Source organism: Podarcis liolepis (genome assembly GCF_965112155.1).
Source record: "Podarcis liolepis genome assembly, chromosome: 15".
Classification (NCBI taxonomy): Eukaryota; Metazoa; Chordata; class Lepidosauria; order Squamata; family Lacertidae; genus Podarcis; species Podarcis liolepis.
Genome location: NC_139566.1, coordinates 12,533,952 through 12,545,633, shown reverse-complemented (window position 1 = coordinate 12,545,633; position 11,682 = coordinate 12,533,952). Strand labels below are relative to the sequence as shown.

Genomic DNA, 11,682 nt, shown 5'->3' with positions numbered 1-11,682 from the left:
TTTATGTTTAAGTATTTTTAATTGATTTACTTGATTGATGGGGCTGCTGCTTCCCCTGTTCCTCATTGGCAGCACCTGTGGGGCAGAGACATCAATACAGTGGTACCTCAGGTTAAGAACTTAATTCGTTCCGGAGGTCCGTTCTTAACCTGAAACTGTTCATAACCTGAAGCACCACTTTAGCTAATGGGGCCTCCTGCTGCCGCTGCGCTGCCGGAGCACTATTTCTGGGTTATCGGAGTCTGTAACCTGAAGCGTATGTAACCTGGAGCGTATGTAACCTGAAGTGTATGTAACCCGAGGTACCACTGTAATCCATTCCAGACATTTGGTATAATAAAGATTATAACAAGAGTATAACAATAAAAATACAATTAACACAGATATCCCTAATTTTAAAGGGGGAAGAGCTGTACTTCCAGCGAACCTTCATTTGTGAAACTTTGCATATATTCCTGCTTTGGGACTTCCTAGAGGCATTGGGTTGGCCCCTGTAAGAACAGGATGCTGGACTAGATGGGCTTTTGGCCTGATCCTGCAGGCCTCTTTTGTTGTTTCCTCCCTCACTAAGAAGGGGAAGCAGAAGGGAAGATAGGTTAATAAACAGCCAAGAAAAGGGTCCCTCTTGGGGCTATAGCTCAGTGGCAGAGCACCTGCTTTGCATGCAGAAGGTTCCAGGTTCAATCCTCTGCGTCTCCAAGAACATCTGAGAGAGAGCCCTGTCCGAAACACTGGAGAGTGCATACCGCTGCATACTAGAGGGATCAGTGATCTGGCTCATTGCAGTGTAGCTTCGTAGGTTTCCATTATGTGCCTAGGTCCCCTTTCTACTGGGGGAAATTGCAGGGATTTAGGCCTCCGAATCGCTGGAGATTGAAATCGGCAGTTTCACTCGATGTGAAGGAGCAGGCGAGGCCTTGGAGTGGCAAAGAAGGCTTGTCATGTGGCACCGAGTGGAAAACGGAGACAATAAAACGTTCTTTTTCCTTCAGCTTTCTGCCTCCCACATCACACATAGTTCAAGGTACTGCAGGGAGTGGAAGCTGCTTGTGTACCTGCTGTGCCTATTTAGAAAGGGGGGTGGCGAAGAGCCTGGAAGGAGGGGAGAAAAGTAGGCAGTGTGCATTGATGTCAGATTTCCAAATGAAAGGGAGATGCTGACACCGTACTGCAGCTCCCATGCGCCTGTACCACTACGCACATGAGGGGTGTGTGGGCCAGCAGCCCCCACTCCTTAGCTGTGCTTGCCCCACACAACCTCATGCCTCTCCTCTTTAATTAAATTTCCTCCATAGCAGCTGTAGCCTTCCACTCCAGAAAAGCAGCCGTCTTTTTAGAGAAAGCCATGTGGGGGGGTTTACCTCCACAACCAGCACCACCCCTGCCACAGAGATGGTTCAGCCCCAGCCTTAAGTGGCTTGTTGGAGCATCCTCTTGGTACCAGATCTATTTAATTAAGGTCCATCCTGGAAGAGGTGAGGAGAGTACTGGGGAGACACCAGGGTGGAGTCACTGCTTTGGTGGGGGGAAGGAAGCAGAAAGGTGCCTTGTGGAAAACACCCACGCCCTTTCCTCTACCCCCCACCCTCAAGTCCAGGTGGGGAGAGAGGACCGGAGTCTTCCTCTACGCCAGATCATCTGAACACACCCAAGGCTGAGAAAAATCAACAACAGGCACCCACATTTACACCCCCATCTCTTCATTCCCAACAGGGATCCAAAATAAAGGTCTGTATTGGGGGAAATCTCCATCAACTCTGAGGTGGGGGGTGGAAGGCGGCTCCTCGCATACAGGGAGGGAAGATTTGGATGTCTGGCATATGGAATCTCTCCAGGGCAGAGACCTAATGTTGATGGGCCTATGCAAATGTTTATTTTTTTTTCCTGATCAGCCAGGGATTGGAATGACCATTTTGCGCTATTCTGACAGTGTGATAGATTTTCTTATTGTATGTTTCGTGTGGCACACTGCCTTGTGGGAACTGCTAGTCTAGAAATGCTTTTCTATAGAAATAAAATGTGGCAAGAGCGTAGACAAAAGAAGGAGGGTGTGAGTAGCTGTCATAGCTTTGTGTTTCCATGGTCTACGTTCCTTGAATTGCTTGGGTTGGGGGGTGGGGAGTGGAGGAGAAGCAGATACGTAGAAATAGAGGAAAGGGCTTCTGGCCAGAGATTCCTTCCCCACAGCTATGCCAAGCGTAAGGGAACCAACACAAATGTGAAATCATAGTGGGGGGGTCTTGAATTCTGATGCCAGCCTTTGGAACTGCCATTTGTTCATGCTTCATAACACCTCCCTGCCTGATATAGCTTTTCTGCACTCCCCACCCCTCGCTTTTATTTTTTTGCATCTAATAAGGAAAGAAAAAGGAAGGAAAGAGGTGAGGGTGGGGCAGCAATTTTAAAAATAATAATAATAAAGGATTGGGTAGAGCTCATGGGATGAGTATTTGTTCTCATGGAAGGTGGGCTGTAAAGGGAGGAAGTGAGATAATGGGGGGAGCTTCTTTGTCTTGAAAGGGAAAAAAAAACTCATGTGGAGAAATTTAACCCTCATATAGCTTTCATTCACTGCAGGAATATAGGAAACCGCCTTATGCCAAGTCAAACCATTGTTCCATCTAGCTCAGTACTGTCTACTCTGACTGGCAGTAGCTCTCCAGGGTTTCAGGCAGGGCACTGAAGCTATGGCCCAACTTGAGCTATGAACCTTCGTTTTAATACATTAAGGAACATAGGAAGCTGCCATATATCATGTCAGATCACTGGTCCATCTACTTCAGTATTGTCTACACTGACTGGCAGCGGCACTCCAGGATTTCAGGCATGGGTGGAGATGCTGGATACTGAACCTGGTTCCTTCTGCATGCAAAGCAGGGGCTTGCAACTGAGCTATGACCTGTCCCCAATACTCCTTGACACCTACTGTATACTTGGCATATAGGCTGATGCCCCAAAGGAAATATCTTAAATTGAGGACACGTGTGACTGAATGGAATGCTATCCTGGAGTGGATGGCTTAGGTTAGTGTTTCCCAGACTTGGGACTCTGGCTGTTTTTGGACTACAACTCCCATAAGCCCCAGCTAGCATGGCCAATGCTCAGAGTTGATGTGAGTTGAAGTCCAGGAACTTCTTGAGGGCAACAGGTTTCGCATATCTGGTTTAATGATCTCAGGATGAGCTGATGTGATGCCCTCCAGAAGGTACTGGACTACAGCTCCCATCATCCTTGTCCTCTGGCCATGCTGGCTGGGGCTGATGGGACCTATAGTCTGACTACAAAGTCTGGAGAACATCCTGTTGGCTTTACAATCCACCTTACCACTAGCAGGGGTCCTTGTGTTTCCTATCTCGACAACCCCATTGCAATGCCCTCTGCAGTCACTTCATTTGGCAGACTGCAAAACCTTTTTAAGAAAAGGAAAAATAAATGCATTGGTTGGCTACCAGGGCTTTTGAACACCAGGAAAGCAAACCCCAAGGCCTGAATTTTCTCCCCTATATTTTTGGGATCGGTGAGGGAAAGTACTGTTGCATTACTCCCAGAGACAGCCTGTCCTTTCCTTCTTGTCCTCAGGCCATTAAAAATACAAGCACCAGATTCCTGGTTTGAGATCTTGGCTTAAATCAAGACTCCTTAGCCTGAGGCCTGGACCTCTCTTCCTCAGGCCAGGCCTAGGTTATTGCTAGAACTCCATCAGTCCCCATTGTCTTTAGCTGGGATGGGAACAGTCCCTGTCTGGGCCTAATAAGGTGCTGCCAGTCAGGGTTGACAACACTTTTACAGACCTCTGCTTTGACTCAGACTCCATCCGCACTATATATTTATAGCGCTTTTATCCCACTGCAGACACAGCTCCCCTCAAAGAATCCTGGGAGCTGCCATTTGGTCAACAGTGTCAAACGTTGATGGGAAACATCCCAACCTTTGATATTGTTATTGCAATACTGTGTGTTTTTTGTCTGTATGCTGCCTGGTGATATTTTATATGAAAGTGTGGTTTATAAAGGAAGAAATAAAATGTTGCTGGACTACAACTCCCATCATCCCTGTCCATTGGCCATGTTGGCTGGGGCTGATGGGCATTGGAGTCCAAAAAAAATGTCTGGAGGGCAGCTAGTTCCCCTTGAAGCTTTGACCTTGAAAACAGGTCCAGGTTCAAGCTAGCAGCTTCTTGTTTAAAAGAAGCCTTGACAGGGACTGGTGCAGCAGTGGCGTAGCGTGGGGGGTGCAGGGGGGGCCAGCTGCACCGGGCGCAACATCTGGGGGTTAGGGTTAGGGGGCGCAAATCCACGGGTTAGGGGGCGCAAATTACTTGCCTTGCCCCGGATGCTGACAACCCACGCTACGCCACTGAGTGCCAGGAGTTTGCAACACCGCTCCAGCCTTTATCAAGGTTAACCTGATGCGCCACTTTCATGGCAACATCACCACTGGATCTTGTTGATTTCCCAATCATGCTCCCAGTGGCACAACAACTGCTTTGCATGTGCATAAAATCCCAGGTTCGCTGATCAGCATCTCCAGCTCGGGCTGGGACCGCCCCTTACCAGAAACCCTGGAAAGCCACTGCCAGTCAGTGTAGACATACTGTGCAAGATTGAGCAACGTCAATAAATTCCATTGTTCAAAGTATTTGCATTTCAAACTCTCCCCTGCCAACCCTGTATTTAACAAGCACTCACAGGAGGAAAACCAGGTGGTGTACTGTAGAGTATATAATTCCTCTGGATTATAAAAAGATTAATTGGAAATTAGGTGGGTGGCAATTTAGGAGTGGGCCTCCTTAGCTGTGGCACCTCATCTGTGAGCTGCAATTTGTTCAGGGGTGCTGAGTTTTGTTAGGAGACACCCTTGTTCCCTTCCTAGAACTGTAATTCTCAGAGTTCGCTGAAGAGAAGAAGAAGAGTTTGGATTTGATATCCCGCCTTTCACTCCCTTTAAGGAGTCTCAAAGCGGCTAACATTCTCCTTTCCCTTCCTCCCCCACAACAAACACTCTGTGAGGTGAGAGGGGCTGAGAGACTTCAGAGAAGTGTGACTGGCCCAAGGTCACCCAGCAGCTGCATGTGGAGGAGCGGAGACGAGAACCCGGTTCCCCAGATTACAAGACTACCGCTCTCAACCACTACACCACACTGGCTCGCTGGTTAGGGTTGCCACATTTCAAAAGCTAAAAGCCTTGCCTAAGATCCAGGACAAAGCGCCACCTTTCAGAAATCCCTCCCGGACGTCAATTCTGCCTTTTAAATTATGGTAATGTCCGGGAAAATCCGTTCGTTATACGGTAAATGTCAGAGGATAAGGCCAATGAAGGTCGTCATATACAGAACTGTCATGGACAGAATGGTACAGTATTATATGCTCACCTGAAGTTTTACAAAAGTATGTAAATGCTCTGGGTACTGTTTCAACACGAATGGAAACAGCTAAAAGTACAGTGGTACCTCGGGTTAAGTACTTAATTCATTCCGGAGGTCCGTTCTTAACATGAAACTGTTCTTAACCTGAAGCACCACTTTAGCTAATTAGGCCTCCTGCTGCCACCGCGCTGCCAAAGCACGATTTCTGTTGTCATCCTGAAGCAAAGTTCTTAACCTGAAGCACTATTTCTGGGTTAGCAGAGTCTGTAACCTGAAGCATATGTAACCTGAAGCGTCTGTAACCCGAGGTACCACTGTACAGTTGACAATTAAGGGATAATTTTGGGTAATGGATTGTAACTGGAGAGTTAACGCAGTAATATTAGAAGCTAAGGTTGTATCAACAATGGCGAGTGGGAAATCATTTAATTAAAATTTCATAAATTTGGTATTGATTTGTAATAATCAGTGAAGATTGGGTTGAAATTTGGAAAATCAATTTAAAAAATAGTATGAGAAAATCTGGACAAATGGCAGCCCTAGATTGATTGTAACAAAACTCTGAGAATTGTAGCTCCATGAGGATAATTGAGTCTCCTAACAACCATCAGCACCTTCAACAAGCTACAGTTCCCATGATTCTTTTGGGAAAGCCATGGATGTTTAAAGGGGTATTATAGTGCTTTAAATTAACGGTGTAGATGTGGTCTTTCATGTGATTCTACTGCCAGGCAAATAAATGTTTATTTGCATAGGATTTTAGCAGGTAACGTAGGGGCCCTTCCAGACGGCCTGTTTATTGAGGTTTCTTCCTAAATTGCTTTGCAGGGAGATGAAATGATATACACTATTTAACAAGCATTCACTCATTGGTGGGGAGGTTAGACGATGTTGCCTCAAAGCAAGTGTCATCCTACTTATTCCAGTGCGTTTTCCCATTCTTTATCGCAAAAAGGCTGTTCTTTTGTGGAAGTGGGTTTATTGCCCAAGATCTCCCAAATCATCTATAAGTGCCCAACCTGGATTTGCTGTTATGTGAACTAATCTTGCCCACAAACAGAGAGTGTCTCAAAATGCCCCCTAAATTCATGGTGTGATGTTTTCAACCTGTTGTGTTCCATTCTTATGCTGTTGCTCTGTTCAGGTGTTAATTTCCACGCAACTCTGTATTTTGTACTTGCAGTTTATCATCCGTGTTGCAGGCTGGCCTGACAATGTTCACTGAAGGGTGGGCTAAAAGAATCCTTTATTAAAAAAATGACAAAAAATTGTGGGCCGCTTTACAGTCTCAGCTCATTCCAGATTAAGTTGTGACCAATCAAAATGCATAAAAAGTGAGGGTGGGGGAGAGCACTTTGGGCTAGATTGGACCAAATATTCATCTAGGTCAGGATCCTGTTTCTCCAAGTGACGCCAGGAAGCTACCAAGCAGGGGCAGGGCAGCGTACACACCATACATTTTTAATATTTTCCCCCTCCCCTCCTCTATATCCTCAGGGTTATAGAGAAAGCAACTCCTAAATGTTTTGATCAGGGCAATGGGAGATTTACATAGTGATTACACAAAGGTGAGAGTCTTGTGCCTTTGCAATCTTCAGGTATTCCTGCTTTGCATTGATTGATGTGATATGTAGGACCGTTGGATTCTTTTGCTTGTAGACGTCCTAGAGAGTTTCAATTGTAACAAACACCAAGTCTAATCTTACCAGCTTTCTAGTATGTGCAATCATTTGAAACGTCTACATTAAAGATGGACTTTTAAGGAGGTTTTAGATACTATCACAAAGAACTTTATATTGGACTATTTAAATTTAATGTGTAAGGTGTGTCCCCCTCCCTGCTCCAGCTGCCTAGTGGCAACCAGAGTTTCCATCTCCCTTTCTCTAACCTATATCATAACCTGCTTTTTGTCATTGGTCATCACCCTGGAAATGGATCATGATTTCACAAACACAAATATTGTGCTAGCTGTCTTTTTCAAGGGGATGAAACTTGTAATTGAAGATTACTTTAATAAAATATTTTTTTTAAAAAAAAGAATCCTAGGTACAGTGGTACCTCGGGTTACATACGCTTCAGGTTACAGACTCCGCTAACCCAGGAATAGTACCTCAGGTTAAGAACTTTTTTTCAGGATGAGAACAGAAATCGTGCGGCGGCAGCGGGAGGCCCCATTAGCTAAAGTGGTGCTTCAGGTTAAGAACAGTTTCAGGTTAAGAACAGACCTCCAGAACGAATTAAGTACTTAACCCGAGGTACCACTGTACTGTAGTTTGTTCAGGATGCTAGGAGTTATAGCCCTGTGAGAGGTAAACTACAGTTCCCATGATTCTTTGGGGGATGCCATGTGTTTCTAATGTATGGTATATACCCAACCCATACAGGCAATGGCCTCCTGCTGTTATTTGGTCCCATAAACTCGTATGCAGAGGTAGAGTGCCTCTGAACATGCAGGTTCCATTTAGCTACTAAATAGCCCTTGAGAGTCCTCATCTCCTTCATACATTTGACCAATCCTCTTTTTTATATATATAAAAAACTCACCTAAAATAGGGTCCACAGTGCCATCCAGTCTTTTTATAGTATCTTTTGCTCCATGATTTCTGTCGCAGAATCCTCATGAAGGGCGAAACTCCAGTAAACAGCACTATGAGTATTGGGCAGGCCCGGAAGATGGTGGAGCAACTGAAGATTGAGGCCAGCATGTGCAGGATAAAGGTAGGAAATAGGAAAAAGGGAGCCAAAAGGGCAGTAGATTACTGCTCCCCCCATTGGGGTCAGGTGTGACGCACGCGCTGCAGATGCTGTTGGACTCCAGTTCCCATCATCCCTAGCCACCCTGGCTGGCACTGATGGGATTTGTAGTGCCAGCCACTCAAGGGCCACAGGTTCCTCACCCCAAGTAGTAGAGCATATGCTTTGCATGCAGAAGATCCTTGACGTCTCCAGGCAGGGCTGTGAACATTCCCAGTCTGAAACCCTGGAGAGCTGCTGCTAGTATTGGGCTAGATGGGGGAAATGACCTGGCATTCCAAATTTGGAAAATCAGAAGAAAAAAATTCGCAAAAAAGAGATGACCTGGTGTTTATTTATTTAGCACTATCAGTACATGTGATGCGACGCGGGTGGCACTGTGGGTTAAACCACAGAGCCTAGGACTTGCCGATCAGAAGGTCAGCGGTTCGAATCCCTGCGACGGGGTGAGCTCCCGTTGCTTGGTCCCAGCTCCTGCCAACCTAGCAGTTCGAAAGCACATCAAAGTGCAAGTACTTCAATAGGTACCACTCCAGCGGGAAGGTAAACGGCGTTTCCGTGTGCTGCTCTGGTTCGCCAGAAGTGGCTTAGTCCTGCTGGCCACATGACCCGGAAGCTGTACGCTGGCTCCCTCGGCCAATAAAGCGAGATGAGCGCCACAACCACAGAGTCAGTCACGACTGGACCTAATGGTCAGGGTCCCTTTACCTTTACCTATCAGTACATGTGGAACCTTGGAGAGGAGGGGGGAACAGGTCCCTGCCCCAAGGAATTTACAATCTAAGGGTGGCAATGGCCACAGTAGAGCAAGCCTGCTGGATCAGGCCAAATGCTTATCTGGTCTCGCATCCTGTTCTCACAGTGGCCGACCAGATGCCCCAAAGCCCACAAGCAGGACTTAAGTTCAACAGTGATTTTCCCCATTTGCGATTTCCAGCAACTGGTCTTCAGAGACCTTCTGCATCAGCCCCAAACCCATCTAGTCCAACATCCTGTCATGTATGGCAGGCACCTTCTGCAGGCAGAGCAGCTGCTCAACCACTTCGCTTTGGAGCATCCATACAAGTCTCTGTGTGTGTGTGTGTGTGTGTGTGTGTGTGTGTGTGCGCGCGCGCGCGCTCCAGGAACATTGAATAAAATTACCCCTTTGTTATATACTGAAGTTCTCACCCTGGGCCAGCAGGGGGATACTGTAGATAGTTAGGCAAATGAAGGATCGAAAGTGACGTTCAGTGATTGGATAGTTTTAGAAAGTTGTTACAGTAACATGGTACTGGAGCTCTATATAAGCAGGCAGACTGAGCCCTTCAGTTCAGTTCTGTCCTGGCCTGTGAATAAACAAGAGCTGTTTGAAGAATCGCTGTGTCATCTGATATGTTCACCCACAACTTAACACCCTTGTAATTTTTGAAGAACATGAAGTCACTGCCCATTTGAGGAGGGTGAACAGCAGCTTGGGCAGATCTCCCCCCCCCCCCCGAGTTCTGAATTGCTAGGAATGCAGCAAAGCTGCTTTCTGGTCACAACTGCAAGCAACACATGGCTTGCCCAGGTGCACCCTCATGTGGCGAGAACGAGCTTTTACTGAACTGTACAGTCAGAAAAGTCTCCTCAGTGGGAAAGTGGTAGATAAACACAATCGGTAACCAAATAAGCAAATAAATTTTTGAAAACATCAGCAGTAAAACACATGCCTGGCATGCAGAATGTACCAGATTTCGCAGCAGGGCATCTCCAGTTAAAAGGACGAAAGAGCCATCTCTGCATGAGATCCTATGAAAGCCACTGCTGGGCTAGATCAGGGCGGGGGAACCTGTGGCTCTCCAAATGTTGCTGAACTCCCAACTCCAAACATCATCCCTGGCAACTGACCGTGCTCGCTGGGGCTGATGGGAGCTGTAGTCTAGCAATATATGGAGGGCACCTTTGCAGCCTTCTCTCCATTCATTTGTCCAATCCTTTTTTAAAGCCATCTAAGTTGGTGGCCCACACTGCTGCCTATGGGAGTGGGTTCCATAGTTGTTGAAAAATTAACTTCTTTTAACTGTCCTGGGTGTTTCAACATTCATCTTCATTGAATGTCCCAAACTTCTACTGTTAGGTAAAGAGACCCCTGACCATTAGGTCCAGTCGTGGCCAACTCTGGGGTTGCGGCGCTCATCTCGCTCTATAGGCTGAGGGAGCCGGTGTTTGTCCGCAGACAGCCTCCGGGTCATGTGGCCAGCATGACTAAGCCGCTTCTGGCGAGCCAGAGCAGCGCACGTTAACACCATTTACCTTCCCTCCGGAGCGGTACCTATTTATCTACTTGCACTTTGACGTGCTTTTGAACTGCTAGGTTGGCAGGAGCAGGGACCAAGGAACGGGAGCTCACCCTGTCACGGGGATTCGAACCGCCGACCTTCTGACCGGCAAGCCCTAGGCTCTGTGGTTTAACCCACAGCACCACCCGCGTCCCTTTAGTGTTACGAGGGAGGAAAACTTCTCTCTATCCGCTTTCTCTGTGCCACGCATCCTTTTACAAACTGACATCATCAGAAGGCTGGAGTTTTCAACTCTCCCCCTTCCCTTGGCAGGTCTCCAAGGCTGCTGCAGACCTGATGACTTACTGCGATGCCCACGCCTGCGAGGACCCCCTCATCACCCCTGTGCCCACCTCCGAAAACCCGTTCCGAGAGAAGAAGTTCTTCTGTGCCCTCCTCTGAGCTATGTCTGTCTCCCCACCTCACCCCCTTGGGCCCAGGGGGGCATCTGGGCTGCTCAGATTTCCTTCTCTCCCCCCGCCCCATCCTTCGCATCTTCCAGTCCTGGGACACCCTTATCACTTCTCAGTGTTGAATTGGGTTTGCGCAGGAGAAGGCTGCCATATACCTCCAAGCCCAAGTCTTGGCTGTTTTGGGGAAGGGGTTGGCAGGGCAGTTGTGGAGGTTTCCACTTTCAAATTCCCCCCCTCCACATCTTCCATTGCAAGGCTAACTACTCCAAACACTTCAACCGAGCACAATTCAAACTCTGCAAGTGATATGGATACAGCGCCCCCTCCTGTTTCCTTCTAAGTGGACCCTCCACAGTCAACACAGGGTGGGAGGAAGAAGGCACCCATTCTCCCCAAAACGAGACCTAGAGGTATTAACCACCCCCTACTGTATGCCCAATCTATGGATGGTTTTGCTACAAACTGCCCCCTCCAGCCACCCACCACCTATTTCAACCAAGTCCTAATGGCCACAGGGACTGAAAAGTTTCACCCTCCCCGCAAAAAAATTCTACCCAGGGGGGAAAAGAGCGAAGGGTTTTGATTTCTTCCAAAACGGGCCGAGGCGGTTTGTGCCACACACACCTGCCCAACTCACACTGCATCAGAGAGCACAGAAAGTAATAAAATTAACTGGAGCCACTCAAGCTGGGCCGGAGTGGTTTTGAGCTGGAGAGGTGGGGAGGGAATCTGCTAAGGGGTCGGGGGAGACCTGTGGGCCCTGCAGCTGTTGTTGAACTCTTAGCTCCCGTCTGCCCCCAGCCTGAGCAGCCAATGCTAACACAGGATGTGGCCCTGTACTGGGTCG

General features: G+C 47.6%; 1 protein-coding gene across 1 annotated transcript; it reads left to right on the top strand.

Moving 5' to 3' along the window:
• Window positions 1-1,300: 1,300 nt before the first annotated feature.
• GNG3 (G protein subunit gamma 3) lies at window positions 1,301-11,521 on the top strand. The gene is made up of 3 exons (XM_083477726.1): window positions 1,301-1,728; window positions 7,978-8,083; window positions 10,696-11,521. The coding sequence occupies exons 2-3, from the start codon at window positions 7,985-7,987 to the stop codon at window positions 10,822-10,824; spliced, it is 228 nt and encodes a 75-aa protein (XP_083333852.1). The 5' UTR covers window positions 1,301-1,728; window positions 7,978-7,984; the 3' UTR covers window positions 10,825-11,521.
• The last annotated feature ends 161 nt before the right edge of the window (window positions 11,522-11,682 follow it).